We start from the raw sequence: 13,917 nt of genomic DNA, 5'->3' as shown, positions 1-13,917 counted from the left end.
CCACTGGCCGCAATCCGGCCCTCGTAAAGTCTGAAGGACAGTAAACTGGCCGTTTGTATAGAAAGTTTGGAGACCCCTGTCCTAAAGTGAATGAGGTATGTATAGAGCATTCTTCTTTGTCACCTAATTAACCTCCTGACACACTGAGCCTCAGAACATCTCCGACTTCCTACCGACCTGTCCAGACTTGCTAAGTATGAGATTTCCTGCATCCCTGTGTGCCATAAATGACCAGAGCAAAATGTAGTTTTCCCAACGCACACATTCCTGCAAGTGGCTGTAAATAGTGTTTGGGTGCTGTAGTGACCACGGGCTGGGAACCGCAAAAAATCCAGAAAGAAAAATGTCAGCAGAAAACCAAGGAATCCTCAAACAGGTCCGAAGCTCTATTTAGTGGTCACATAATATCGACAGCAGCGTTTCGGAGCGACGCAGGGCCCATTCATCAGGCAGAGAGCACGCTCTCGTCTCTTGTATTGCTGGCTGTATACAGGACATGTTTTATTGGCCTGTGTTTGGGGTGGTGAAGGGAGGTTAGATTAGATTGTGGGTACGCTGGAAATTCTCTTTCAGCAGAAAAGGAAGAACTGATTGCACTTCTCATACATGAACTGCAATGTACTGGGTATAAATACCGCTTTGGGCACGACACAATTATTGTGAGCATACACATTACACTGACCATACCTCCATACCTTCTGTCCTCAGCCACCTTCAGGGCTCATTCACAGGATAGGGGCAGTAAATATAATATGTGGCATCACCTCCAGACCGCTCTCCCAAACCAAACATAGCAGCTAAAGGGGTTGTAACAGAGCAGGACCACAGCAATAATTATACCCCGTCATGTTCTGTACAAGTCATGTGAATGATGGGGAACTGCTGCAACCACAACCACAATTCTGGGCCTTTCATGGTTAAAAAAAGGTGGTGAGGAGATGACATACCCCATTCTACAACAACTCCTATTGTGTGCTCGCAGACTCCGACCAACTCTTGCAGTACACCCTTAGAGTCCGACCAACTCTTGCAGTACACCCATAGAGTCCGACCAACTCTTGCAGTACACCCATAGAGTCCGACCAACTCTTGCAGTACACCCATAGAGTCCGACCAACTCTTGCAGTACACCCATAGTCTCCGACCTGCTCTTGCAGTACACCCATAGAGTCCGACCAACTCTTGCAGTACACCCATAGAGTCCGACCAACTCTTGCAGTACACCCATAGAGTCCACCAAACTCTTGCAGTACACCCATAGATTCCGACCAACTCTTGCAGTACACCCATAGAGTCCGACCAACTCTTGCAGTACACCCATAGAGTCCGACCAACTCTTGCAGTACACCCATAGAGTCCGACCAACTCTTGCAGTACACCCATAGAGTCCACCCAACTCTTGCGGTACACCCATAGATTCCGACCAACTCTTGCGGTACACCCATAGAGTCCGACCAACTCTTGCGGTACACCCATAGAGTCCGACCAACTCTTGCGGTACACCCATAGGGGTTTATTTACTAAAGCTGGAGAGTCCAAAATCAGACTCCCTTCTGCATAGAAACCAATCAGCTTCTAACCTCGGCTTGTTCAATGAAGCTTTGGCAATGAAACCTGGAAGCTGATTGGTTTCTATGCAGAAGGGAGTCTGATTTTGGACTCTCCAGCTTTAGTAAATAAACCCCATAGAGTCCAACCAACTCTTGCGGTACACCCATAGAGTCCGACCAACTCTTGCGGTACACCCATAGAGTCCGTCCAACTCTTGCGGTAAACCCATAGTCTCCGACCAGCTCTTGTGGTACACCCATAGAGTCCGACCAACTCTTGCAGTACACTCAGAGTCCGACCAATTCTTGCAGTACACCCATAGAGTCCAAACATCTCTTGCAGTACACCCATATTCTCTGACCATCTCTTGCAGTACACCCATAGTCTCTGACCATCTCTTGTAGTACACCCATAGTCTCTGACCATCTCTTGTAGTACGCCCATAGTCTCTGACTATCTCTTGTAGTGCACCCATAGTCTCTGACCATTTCTTGTAGTACATTCATAGTCTCTGACTATTTCTTGTAGTACACCCACAGTCTCTGACCATCTCATGTAGTACACCCATAGTCTCCGACCTGCTCTTGTAGTATACCCATAGTCTCCGACCAGCTCTTGTGGTACACCCATAGTCTCCGATCAGCTCTTGTACACCCATAGTTTCCGACCAGCTCTTGCAGTACACCCTTAGTCTCCCACCATCTCTGGTGGTATACCCATAGTCTCCGACCATCTCTTGCGGTACACCCATAGACTCCGACCATCTCTTGCGGTACACCCATAGACTCCAACCATCTCGTGAGGTACACCCATACTTTCTGACCATCTCTTGAGGTACACCCATAGAGTCCGACCATCTCTTGCGGTACACCCATAGACTCCGACCATCTCTTGCAGTACACCCAGTCTCCAGCCATCTCTTGTAGAACACCCATAGTCTCGACCATCTCTTGCAGTACACCCATAAACTCTGACCATCTCTTGTAGTACACCCATAATCTCTGAATAGCTCTTGTAGTACACCCATAATTTCTGACTAGCTCTTGTAGTACACCCATAGTCTCTGACTAGCTCCTGTAGTACACCCATAGTCTCTGACTAGCTCTTATAGTACACCCATAGACTTTGACCATCTCTTGTAGAATACCCATAGTCTCTGATCATCTCCTGTAGAATAACCATAGTCTCTGACCATCTCTTGTATTATGTTTGCCATCTCTGACCATCTCTTGTAGTACACCCAAAGTCTCCGACCATCTCTTGTAGAACATCCATAGTCTCCGACCATCTCTTGTAGAACACCCTTAGTCTCCAACCATCTCTTGCAGTACACCCATAGTCTCTGACCTGCTCTTGTAGTATACTCATAGTCTCTGATCTGCTCTTGTAGTACACCCTTAGTCTCTGACTAGCTCTTGCAGTACATCCATAGACTCTGACTAGCTCTTGTAGTACACCCATAGACTCTGACCATCTCTTGTAGTACACCCATAGACTCTGACCATCTCTTGTAGAATGCCCATAGTCTCTGATCATCTCTTGTAGAATACCCATAGTCTCTGACTATCTATTGTATCATGTTTGCCATCTCTGACCATACCTTGTAGTACATTTTAATAGCATAGATACACTTTAAAAAGTCACGATGACCAACACAGCCGTATGAAGCCTGCAGGCTATATAACATATATTTGCTGTTCTTGAAGGACTGATTCTTTATCTTTTGTACAATCTGTAATCACACCATCAGATTAGTCCATCTATGTCCAGCCACATTTGACATCCTGAACTATACAGGAGCCTGGTGTGATGGCAATCTACAGACATCAGAGGTCATCTGGAAATGTGTCCAGCTTCAACTATTGGCCATGAACATTGGCTCACCTGACCCGTATTATAGATTGGTGAGGACGACTCACAACCTCCCACAGACAATGCTGATCTGTGCAATCCATACTTACTCCTCTCATTATAGGGGCAGAAAATCCACAGACAGATTCTCATCTAGTCCATCCAACCCCCCATACCTGTCTCCAGATACAGGCCCCCCCAGGGTATAACCCATCCCCCCCACTGCATTCAACCCCCAGAGTACAACCTACCCCCCTTCAGACTGCATACAACCCCTTTAGGGTATAACCCCCCCTAACTTCATACAGCTCCCCCCAGGATATAACCCATCCCCCCAGTGCATACAACCCCCTGAGAACAATCCCCCCCCCCTCCAGATTGCATACAACCCTTCCAGGGTATAACCCCCCCAACTTCATACAGTCCCCCCCCCAGGTTGCAACCCATCCCCCCACTGCATACAACCCCCAGAGTACCACCTACCCCTCCAGACTGCTTCCAGGGTATAACCCCCCAACTTCATACAGCCCCCCCCAAGTTATAACCTCCCCCCACTGCATACAAGTCTCTGAGAACAGCCTACCCCCCCCCCCTCCAGACTGCATGCAACTCTTACATGGTATAACCCCCTAACTCCTATTGTGTGCTCGCAGACTCCGACCAACTCTTGCAGTACACCCTTAGAGTCCGACCAACTCTTGCAGTACACCCATAGAGTCCGACCAACTCTTGCAGTACACCCATAGAGTCCGACCAACTCTTGCAGTACACCCATAGTCTCCGACCTGCTCTTGCAGTACACCCATAGAGTCCGACCAACTCTTGCAGTACACCCATAGAGTCCGACCAACTCTTGCAGTACACCCATAGAGTCCACCAAACTCTTGCAGTACACCCATAGATTCCGACCAACTCTTGCAGTACACCCATAGAGTCCGACCAACTCTTGCAGTACACCCATAGAGTCCGACCAACTCTTGCAGTACACCCATAGAGTCCGACCAACTCTTGCAGTACACCCATAGAGTCCACCCAACTCTTGCGGTACACCCATAGATTCCGACCAACTCTTGCGGTACACCCATAGAGTCCGACCAACTCTTGCGGTACACCCATAGAGTCCGACCAACTCTTGCGGTACACCCATAGGGGTTTATTTACTAAAGCTGGAGAGTCCAAAATCAGACTCCCTTCTGCATAGAAACCAATCAGCTTCTAACCTCGGCTTGTTCAATGAAGCTTTGGCAATGAAACCTGGAAGCTGATTGGTTTCTATGCAGAAGGGAGTCTGATTTTGGACTCTCCAGCTTTAGTAAATAAACCCCATAGAGTCCAACCAACTCTTGCGGTACACCCATAGAGTCCGACCAACTCTTGCGGTACACCCATAGAGTCCGTCCAACTCTTGCGGTAAACCCATAGTCTCCGACCAGCTCTTGTGGTACACCCATAGAGTCCGACCAACTCTTGCAGTACACTCAGAGTCCGACCAATTCTTGCAGTACACCCATAGAGTCCAAACATCTCTTGCAGTACACCCATATTCTCTGACCATCTCTTGCAGTACACCCATAGTCTCTGACCATCTCTTGTAGTACACCCATAGTCTCTGACCATCTCTTGTAGTACGCCCATAGTCTCTGACCATCTCTTGTAGTGCACCCATAGTCTCTGACCATTTCTTGTAGTACATTCATAGTCTCTGACTATTTCTTGTAGTACACCCACAGTCTCTGACCATCTCATGTAGTACACCCATAGTCTCCGACCTGCTCTTGTAGTATACCCATAGTCTCCGACCAGCTCTTGTGGTACACCCATAGTCTCCGATCAGCTCTTGTACACCCATAGTTTCCGACCAGCTCTTGCAGTACACCCTTAGTCTCCCACCATCTCTGGTGGTATACCCATAGTCTCCGACCATCTCTTGCGGTACACCCATAGACTCCGACCATCTCTTGCGGTACACCCATAGACTCCAACCATCTCGTGAGGTACACCCATACTTTCTGACCATCTCTTGAGGTACACCCATAGAGTCCGACCATCTCTTGCGGTACACCCATAGACTCCGACCATCTCTTGCAGTACACCCAGTCTCCAGCCATCTCTTGTAGAACACCCATAGTCTCGACCATCTCTTGCAGTACACCCATAAACTCTGACCATCTCTTGTAGTACACCCATAATCTCTGAATAGCTCTTGTAGTACACCCATAATTTCTGACTAGCTCTTGTAGTACACCCATAGTCTCTGACTAGCTCCTGTAGTACACCCATAGTCTCTGACTAGCTCTTATAGTACACCCATAGACTTTGACCATCTCTTGTAGAATACCCATAGTCTCTGATCATCTCCTGTAGAATAACCATAGTCTCTGACCATCTCTTGTATTATGTTTGCCATCTCTGACCATCTCTTGTAGTACACCCAAAGTCTCCGACCATCTCTTGTAGAACATCCATAGTCTCCGACCATCTCTTGTAGAACACCCTTAGTCTCCAACCATCTCTTGCAGTACACCCATAGTCTCTGACCTGCTCTTGTAGTATACTCATAGTCTCTGATCTGCTCTTGTAGTACACCCTTAGTCTCTGACTAGCTCTTGCAGTACATCCATAGACTCTGACTAGCTCTTGTAGTACACCCATAGACTCTGACCATCTCTTGTAGTACACCCATAGACTCTGACCATCTCTTGTAGAATGCCCATAGTCTCTGATCATCTCTTGTAGAATACCCATAGTCTCTGACTATCTATTGTATCATGTTTGCTGTCTCTGACCATACCTTGTAGTACATTTTAATAGCATAGATACACTTTAAAAAGTCACGATGACCAACACAGCCGTATGAAGCCTGCAGGCTATATAACATATATTTGCTGTTCTTGAAGGACTGATTCTTTATCTTTTGTACAATCTGTAATCACACCATCAGATTAGTCCATCTATGTCCAGCCACATTTGACATCCTGAACTATACAGGAGCCTGGTGTGATGGCAATCTACAGACATCAGAGGTCATCTGGAAATGTGTCCAGCTTCAACTATTGGCCATGAACATTGGCTCACCTGACCCGTATTATAGATTGGTGAGGACGACTCACAACCTCCCACAGACAATGCTGATCTGTGCAATCCATACTTACTCCTCTCATTATAGGGGCAGAAAATCCACAGACAGATTCTCATCAAGTCCATCCAACCCCCCATACCTGTCTCCAGATACAGGCCCCCCCAGGGTATAACCCATCCCCCCCACTGCATTCAACCCCCAGAGTACAACCTACCCCCCTTCAGACTGCATACAACCCCTTTAGGGTATAACCCCCCCTAACTTCATACAGCTCCCCCCAGGATATAACCCATCCCCCCAGTGCATACAACCCCCTGAGAACAATCCCCCCCCCTCCAGATTGCATACAACCCTTCCAGGGTATAACCCCCCCAACTTCATACAGTCCCCCCCCCCAGGTTGCAACCCATCCCCCCACTGCATACAACCCCCAGAGTACCACCTACCCCTCCAGACTGCTTCCAGGGTATAACCCCCCAACTTCATACAGCCCCCCCCAAGTTATAACCTCCCCCCACTGCATACAAGTCTCTGAGAACAGCCTACCCCCCCCCCCCCTCCAGACTGCATGCAACTCTTACATGGTATAACCCCCTAACTTCATACAGCCCCCCTAGGTTTCAACTCATCCCCCCAGTGCATACATACAACCCTCAGGATATATCTAACCCCCTGCACTTCATACAACCCCACCATGTATAAGCCCCTCAACTTCATACAGACCCCCCAGGATATAACCCCCTAACTTCATACAGCCCCCCTCCCCCAGGGTATAACTCCCTTAACATCATTCACCCCCCAGGATATAACCGCCCCTCCATACATACAGCCCCCCCTCCCCCAGGGTATAACTCCCTTAATGTCATACCCCCCCAGGATATAACCCCCCCTCCATACATACAGCCCCCCCTCCCCCAGGGTATAACTCCCTTAACGTCATTCACCTCCACAGGATATAACCCCCCCCCCTCCATCTGGCTATAACTCCCTTAACGTCATACACCCCCCAGGATATAACACCCCTCCCCTTGGGTATAACTCCCTTAACTTCATACACCCCCAGGATATAACCCCCCCCCTCCCCCTGGGTGTAACTCCCTTAACTTCATACAGCCCCTCCCCCAGGGTATAACTCCATAGAGCCCCCCTCCCCCAGGGTATAACTCCATACAGACCCCCCCTCCCCCATGTACACAGCCTCTCACCATACAGAGATCCTCTCTTTGGGGTAGTCCAGTCTCTCTAGCGCCCCCAGGCTGTAGGGCAGAGCATGAGCCGCATTGCGGGCGAGGACAGCGATGAGCAGGGAGGGATGGGAAGGATCGGCGGCCACCAGCGGCCCGGCCAGGAGCAGGAGAAGAAGAAGAGCGGAGGAAGCCATCCATGTACACCGGGATGGACGTGTCAGAGGGGGAGGAGGGCTCTGTGATCGGGGGGAGGGGACGGAGCTCTCATAGGGAGGGGAGAACACTGTCCCATCCATCCCCCGACACCCACCCTGGGATCCCCATCCATCCATCCGTTCTCTGACACCCACCCTGTACTGCACACTATGACTGCTGAAGAACCTCCTTGTCTCTGGAGCTTTCTAGGAAAACCTCCTTCTAGTAACTCTGGGCAGTGATAGTGATCACATGGAATACAGTGTATCTAAAGCCAGAACTATGTGTATTTGTGGGTGGAGTGGGGGGATCCCTCTTCCTCTGTCCTGCTGAGAGAACATCCAAATTCCTACCATCTCCTCACGTAGGTGGAAATCCTCTAACGGGCGGTTGTCCCATTGGCAATTGTTTAAAGGGATTTGTTTTTAAGCTTCACAGTGCAGTGAAACCAAACACCATGGTCAAAAAGAAAAATGGAGTACACAAAACACCAAGCACACAAAAAAGTGCAGAGAATGTACAGATGGTCCTCCAAAGAGAAAAGACCCTGACTCTGATTCCCCAGGGCATGATACTCCTGATGGGGCCTAGGGTAACTTGTGGTCCACCCAGCCAAACTGGGGCAGACCCCATTCTTCGGTGGACCTGCCATAGCAAAAGCCCAAATGTCTAAACTGCTGGCAACAAAAGTGAGTACACCCCTAAGTGAAAATGTCCGAATTGGGTCCAAAGTGTCAATATTTTGTGTGGCCACCATTATTTTCCAGCACTGCCTTAACCCTCTTGGGTATGGAGTTCACCAGAGCTTCACAGGTTGCCACTGGAGTCCTCTTCCGCTCCTCCATGATGACATCACGGGGTTGGTGGATGTTAGAGACCTTGCGCTCCTCCACCTTCCATTTGAGGATGCCCCACAGATGCTCAATAGGGTTTAGGTCTGGAGACATGCTTGTGGAAACAAAAACAACACCTCCTGCGCTCTATGACCCAGAGCAAGGATGGATGGAAAAGGAACTTGTAGAAATTCGTCCACCAATGCATAAAAGGTTGTGCGGCTCTAAACAAGGCTGGGGAAGCCCGACCAGTACTGTGAAGTGAAACAAAAAGAAAGCGCACCAACCTTGCACATTACCTCAGTAAAATGTGATTTTATTGAATTAAGAAATATACTCACAAACAGAGAAGTATAACAAGCGTATAAGATCCTCAACGGAGCTCTAGGAGTGTGGGCAGACTCTCAAAGTAAGGCTGATGCATTTGGAAGGGAGCTCTGATGAAGAAGAGACTCCCTTCGAAAAGCGTCAGCCTTACTTTGAGAGTCTGCCCTTGTGTTTTTTTTTTTTTATAATTTAAATATTTATTGATTTTCATTTTAAATACTTTTCAACATCATGATATACAAACATATAAATATATCTATACACCATAGTATCCAACATTTCTACTTTATTTACTTTATTCCAAATTTCTCCCCCCCCTCCACCACCCTCTCCCAAATCCCATCTTCCTACTTTTCCTTTTCTCTGCATCATTTTATCTCAGCAAGTGCAGTTTTCCTATTATTTTCTTTAATCTTTCCTATATTTCGTATATAACTTAGCTTTTTCCCAATTCTCCCATTTCCTATTATAAATCTCCATCCTATCTTCCTGGACATGGCACAACCTTTCCATCTTTTTAATCTGCTCAACTTCTTCTACCCAGTCTTCTACCCTCGGTACTTCTATTTGCTTCCAAAACCTGGGTATCAGGGCTTTTGCAGCATTAATGTAGCACCATATCCCTGATTTTTTATATTTATTGACTGATATGTCCATGTTATGTAAAATACACACTTCTGGGTCTAATCCAATATCTATTTCTGTTATTTTCCTTATCAAGTGGGTTATTGTCTTCCAGTATAACTGAATTTTTGGGCAACCCCACCATATGTGATATGTTGTACCCATTTCACCACATCCCCTCCAGCACCACGGTGAACTCTCTTTACACATCTTATTTTCAACAATTGGTGTAATGTGCCATCTTGTCAAACACTTATAGTTCATCTCTACTTCTCTCATAGAGATGTTTTCGTGGGTTAATCTATATATTCTCCTCTGCTTCTCCTCATCTATCACACTTCCCATGTCAGTTTCCCATTTTATTATATATGTTGGCTTTGTATTTATATCTAGTTCTGTGAGTATTTTATATACCTTAGCAATCCCGTGTTTCCCGTCACCTTGTGTGCCCAAAACCTTTTCAAACAAGTTCCAATTGTCTCTTGTCCTTAAAGGTTTTGGCAAACTTCCAACAAAACTCTTCAACTGAAAATACCGCCACTTGTCTAATTTAGTGAAAATCTCACCCTCTTTTTTTTTCAATTCCTCAAATGATCCTATTTTATCCCCTACCAAAATATCTCTTAATTGAACCTCTTCCTTTTTAAACCACCTACCTCCTATTTCTTCTCTACCAGGGGGGAAAAACTCCGTGTTTTTTAGTGAAATTAGTGTTGAATTAAAAGACCATTTCAAACTTTTGTGTAAGTTATCCCAAATTTTTAAAACATTCAAAGTGTATGTATTTACATTATCATTTAGGCCCCTATACTGTGTTGGTATCCATATCACTTTACCCAAATCTATTCCACTAAGTTCATTCTCTATCCTCACCCAACTTTTTTTATAGTTCTGTATCCAGTCTATAGTTCTAGCCAATATTACAGCTTTATAGTATCTTTTAAAATCTGGAAGCCCTAAACCACCTCTTTCTTTCCTCCTACTCAACAACTCATATGACAATCTTGGTTTTTTATTCCTCCATATGTATTTTGTTATCAGTTTCTTAATTAACTTAAAAAAGGTCTCTGGGAGTTTAATTGGTATCATTTGATATCTATACATGATTTTTGGTACTATTATCATTTTTACTAGGTTAATACGACCTATCAATGTCGGGGTTCCCTCTTGCAATATTTTTAGCTGCTCTCTAATCTCATTAATCAGTGAAATATAGTTTAATTTGTAAAGGTGTTTATATGAAGCTGTGAGATTTACTCCTAAGTATTTTATATCTCTATCTTTCCATTTAAAGGGAAATTCCTTTTGTATTTTTTCTTTTTCATTTTTTGAAATATTTATATTTAGAATCTCCGTTTTTGTTGGATTTATCTTTAAATTTGACAATTCTCCATACTCCTTCAATAGCTTCATTAGGTTTGGCAGTGTCATCCTGGGGTTTCTCACGTAGAACAGCAAGTCGTCAGCAAAAGCGGCGACTTTATGTTCCGTGTCCCCTATCTGAATTCCCTTTATATCTCTATTTAGCCGTATTGTTGACAGAAGTGGTTCCAGTAATACAACATACAACAATGGGGACAGTGGACATCCCTGTCTTGTACCGTTTGACATCTCAATAGGTTCTGACCTCTCCCCGTTCACCACAACAACTGCAGAGGGGTATCTATACAACTTTCCTATCCACTCTCTCATCTTGGGCCCAATTCCCATGGCTTCCAACGTATCCATCATGAATCTCCAATTCACTCTATCAAACGCTTTTTCAGCGTCTATAGAGAGTAGAATCACCGGTTCTTTTCCCTTTTTACTTTTTTGGATCAGCATCAATGATCGTAGCCCATTATCTCTACCCTCCCTCCCGGGAACGAAGCCCACCTGGTCCTGATGTATCCATTCCGGCATTAGCTCTTTCAATCTATTTGCCAAGACCTTTGCGTATAGCTTAGTGTCAGTGTTTAATAATGAGATAGGTCTATAGTTCGAACACTGTGTAGCATCTTTTCCCTCTTTTTGGATAAGCACCATTTGAGCCTGTAGCGATTCTTTTCTTATTTCCATCTCTCCACCTAATGCATTCATATATTTTCTAAGTTTTGGTACTAAGATTTCACTATATTTTTTATAATATCTCACAGTATAACCATCTGGACCTGGACTTTTCCCAGACACTGTACCCTTCAGAGCTAATTTTATTTCCTCTTGTGAGATATCTGCATCCAGGGAGTTCATTTGGACTTCGCTTAATTTTAGTAACCCAGCCTTCTCTATATATTTCTTTCTCTTATGGTTCTTCTCACTTTCTATATTTTCAGATTCCCGCAGGGGATTTATATTATACAGATCTCTATAATATTCCATAAAAACTTTGGTGATTTCTCTATTTGAGTGTTTCAGGTTCCCCTTAACGTCTTTTATTTTTTCTATATAATTTCTATTTTTCTTTTTCCTTAGGGCCCTCATCAAGTATTTTCCCGGTCTTTCTCCCCATCTATATCTCTCACTCAAAACCCTATTATATGCTTTTCTCCTCTCCTCTTCTATTACACCTTCCAATTCTTCTTTCTTTTTTTTTAACTTCAACTCTATTTCTTTTATTATTCTATTCTTGTGTTGTTGTTCTAGCTTACTTATTTCTTCTAAGAGTCTGCTCATTTTCTCTCTTCTTTCTTTTTTCTTTCTTGCCCCAATCGCTATCAATATTCCTCTTATGTATGCCTTATGAGATTCCCACACTGTAGCTATGGACACATCACCTGTCTCATTTTCCTGGAAATACCGTTCAATCTCTTCCCCTATTTTCTGGGCTATTTCGTTATCTACTAATAGTGTCTCATTAAGTTTCCATCCCAGCCCTCTTGTTTTCCCCTTCCCCCATTCCAATTTCATTCTGACTGGGGCATGATCCGATAAAGAGATTGTCTCTATTTCAATTTGAACTAGGTGGTCGATTAATTGATGTTCTATTAATATGTGGTCTAATCTTGAATACCTCTTATGCATGTTTGAAAAAAAGGTATAATCTCTATCTTGCATGTGTGTAATTCTCCAGGCGTCTACTAATTGGCTTATATGTAGTTCTTTCTTCAAGAGTTTCAGAGCCCTACTTCCTTCTCTCTGTGCATGGGAGGTAGCATCTTTTTGTGGATCCATACAAAAATTAAAATCCCCTGCGAGAATCAAACAGCCTTTTTTAAAGTCCGTCAACTTCCTCAGCACTTTTTTCAGATATATCTCTGGACTTTTATTAGGACAATAAATATTGGCCAATGTACATTCGATCTCCTGTAGTTTTCCCTTTAAGAACAAGAATCTCCCCTCTGGGTCTGTCATTCTATCGTCCAGCTCAAACCTAGTATTCTTTGCCATACCTATTGCAACACCCTTCGCTCTCTTAACCGGGGAATCAGCATAATACCATGTTGGGTGATTTCTGGATCTCAGCCTAACGTTCGATTCTATCTCAAGATGTGTCTCCTGTAGGAATACTACTGAGGCTGCTCTATGATGTAATTCTTTAAACAGTCTAAATCTTTTCCCAGGGGAGTTCAACCCATTTACGTTATATGTTATAAACTGAATCTCTTCCATCTTCCATAAATCTTCTCTTCCCCTTCTTCTCCCTTCTCACTTGCTTTTGTATTTTTTTGCAGGAAAAATACCCCCCCTCCCCACTTACCCACCCCCCCCAACTTCCCCCTCCCCCCCACCCCCTTCCCCCCCCCTCTTTTTAGGCCCATCTTTTGCCTATTGATCATTTATGGAAGAAACTTCCACTTTTGATCTAGTCCTTGGGCTAAAAACTCTGGGCATGGACGACCTTCCCCTTGTCCGACCTCCTCATAGCTCCCCTGGTCCCTCCTAGGTTCATCTCCAGCACCGTAAGGCAGGGGCAGTAGGGTGAGGGCTGACCAGTGTAGAGGAAAGACCAAAAAAAAAAAAAAAAAAAAAAAAAAAAAAAAAAAAAAAACCAGCCTTATCTTCCCTCCACCACCTCTCTCCCCCTCCCCCTCTCCCCCCGCCCCCTCCCCCCCACAAGTTGCCAATCCTCTTTTCTCTTCATTCTAAATTCCCATTGATCTTCTTCCCAGCCTGGAATCTCCATTCTTTGTATTTTTAAACTGTCACAAAAATGTTTCAGATCTTCTGGGAACCTGAGGTGCGCCGTAACCCCGTTTTTCCATCCTATTAAACATTCAGGAGACCCCCATCTGTATTGCACATTATATTCTTTTAACCTTTCCAATAGGGGCCTCAAAGTTCTCCTTCTCCA

General features: G+C 45.1%; 1 protein-coding gene across 2 annotated transcripts in view; it reads right to left on the bottom strand.

Moving 5' to 3' along the window:
* Positions 1-13,917, bottom strand: part of CERCAM (cerebral endothelial cell adhesion molecule) — a 104,450-nt gene that overhangs the window by 35,266 nt on the left and 55,267 nt on the right. Inside the window, exon 1 of one of the 2 annotated variants that reach the window (XM_089668993.1) lies at positions 7,687-7,917. The exons of the other annotated variant lie outside the window; for it this stretch is intronic. Within the exon in view, the coding sequence (XP_089525119.1) occupies positions 7,687-7,862 (176 nt within the window). The 5' untranslated portion in view covers positions 7,863-7,917. Of the gene's footprint in view, positions 1-7,686; positions 7,918-13,917 lie in introns of those variants that run through there. 2 annotated transcript variants of the gene reach the window in all.

Source organism: Staurois parvus, unplaced genomic scaffold (assembly GCF_062004578.1).
Source record: "Staurois parvus isolate SC_StPar_1 unplaced genomic scaffold, SC_StPar_1.0 ptg000068l, whole genome shotgun sequence".
NCBI lineage: Eukaryota > Metazoa > Chordata > Amphibia > Anura > Ranidae > Staurois > Staurois parvus.
The sequence above is the reverse complement of the archived record's forward strand: the minus strand, read 5'-3'. Positions and strand labels throughout refer to the sequence as shown.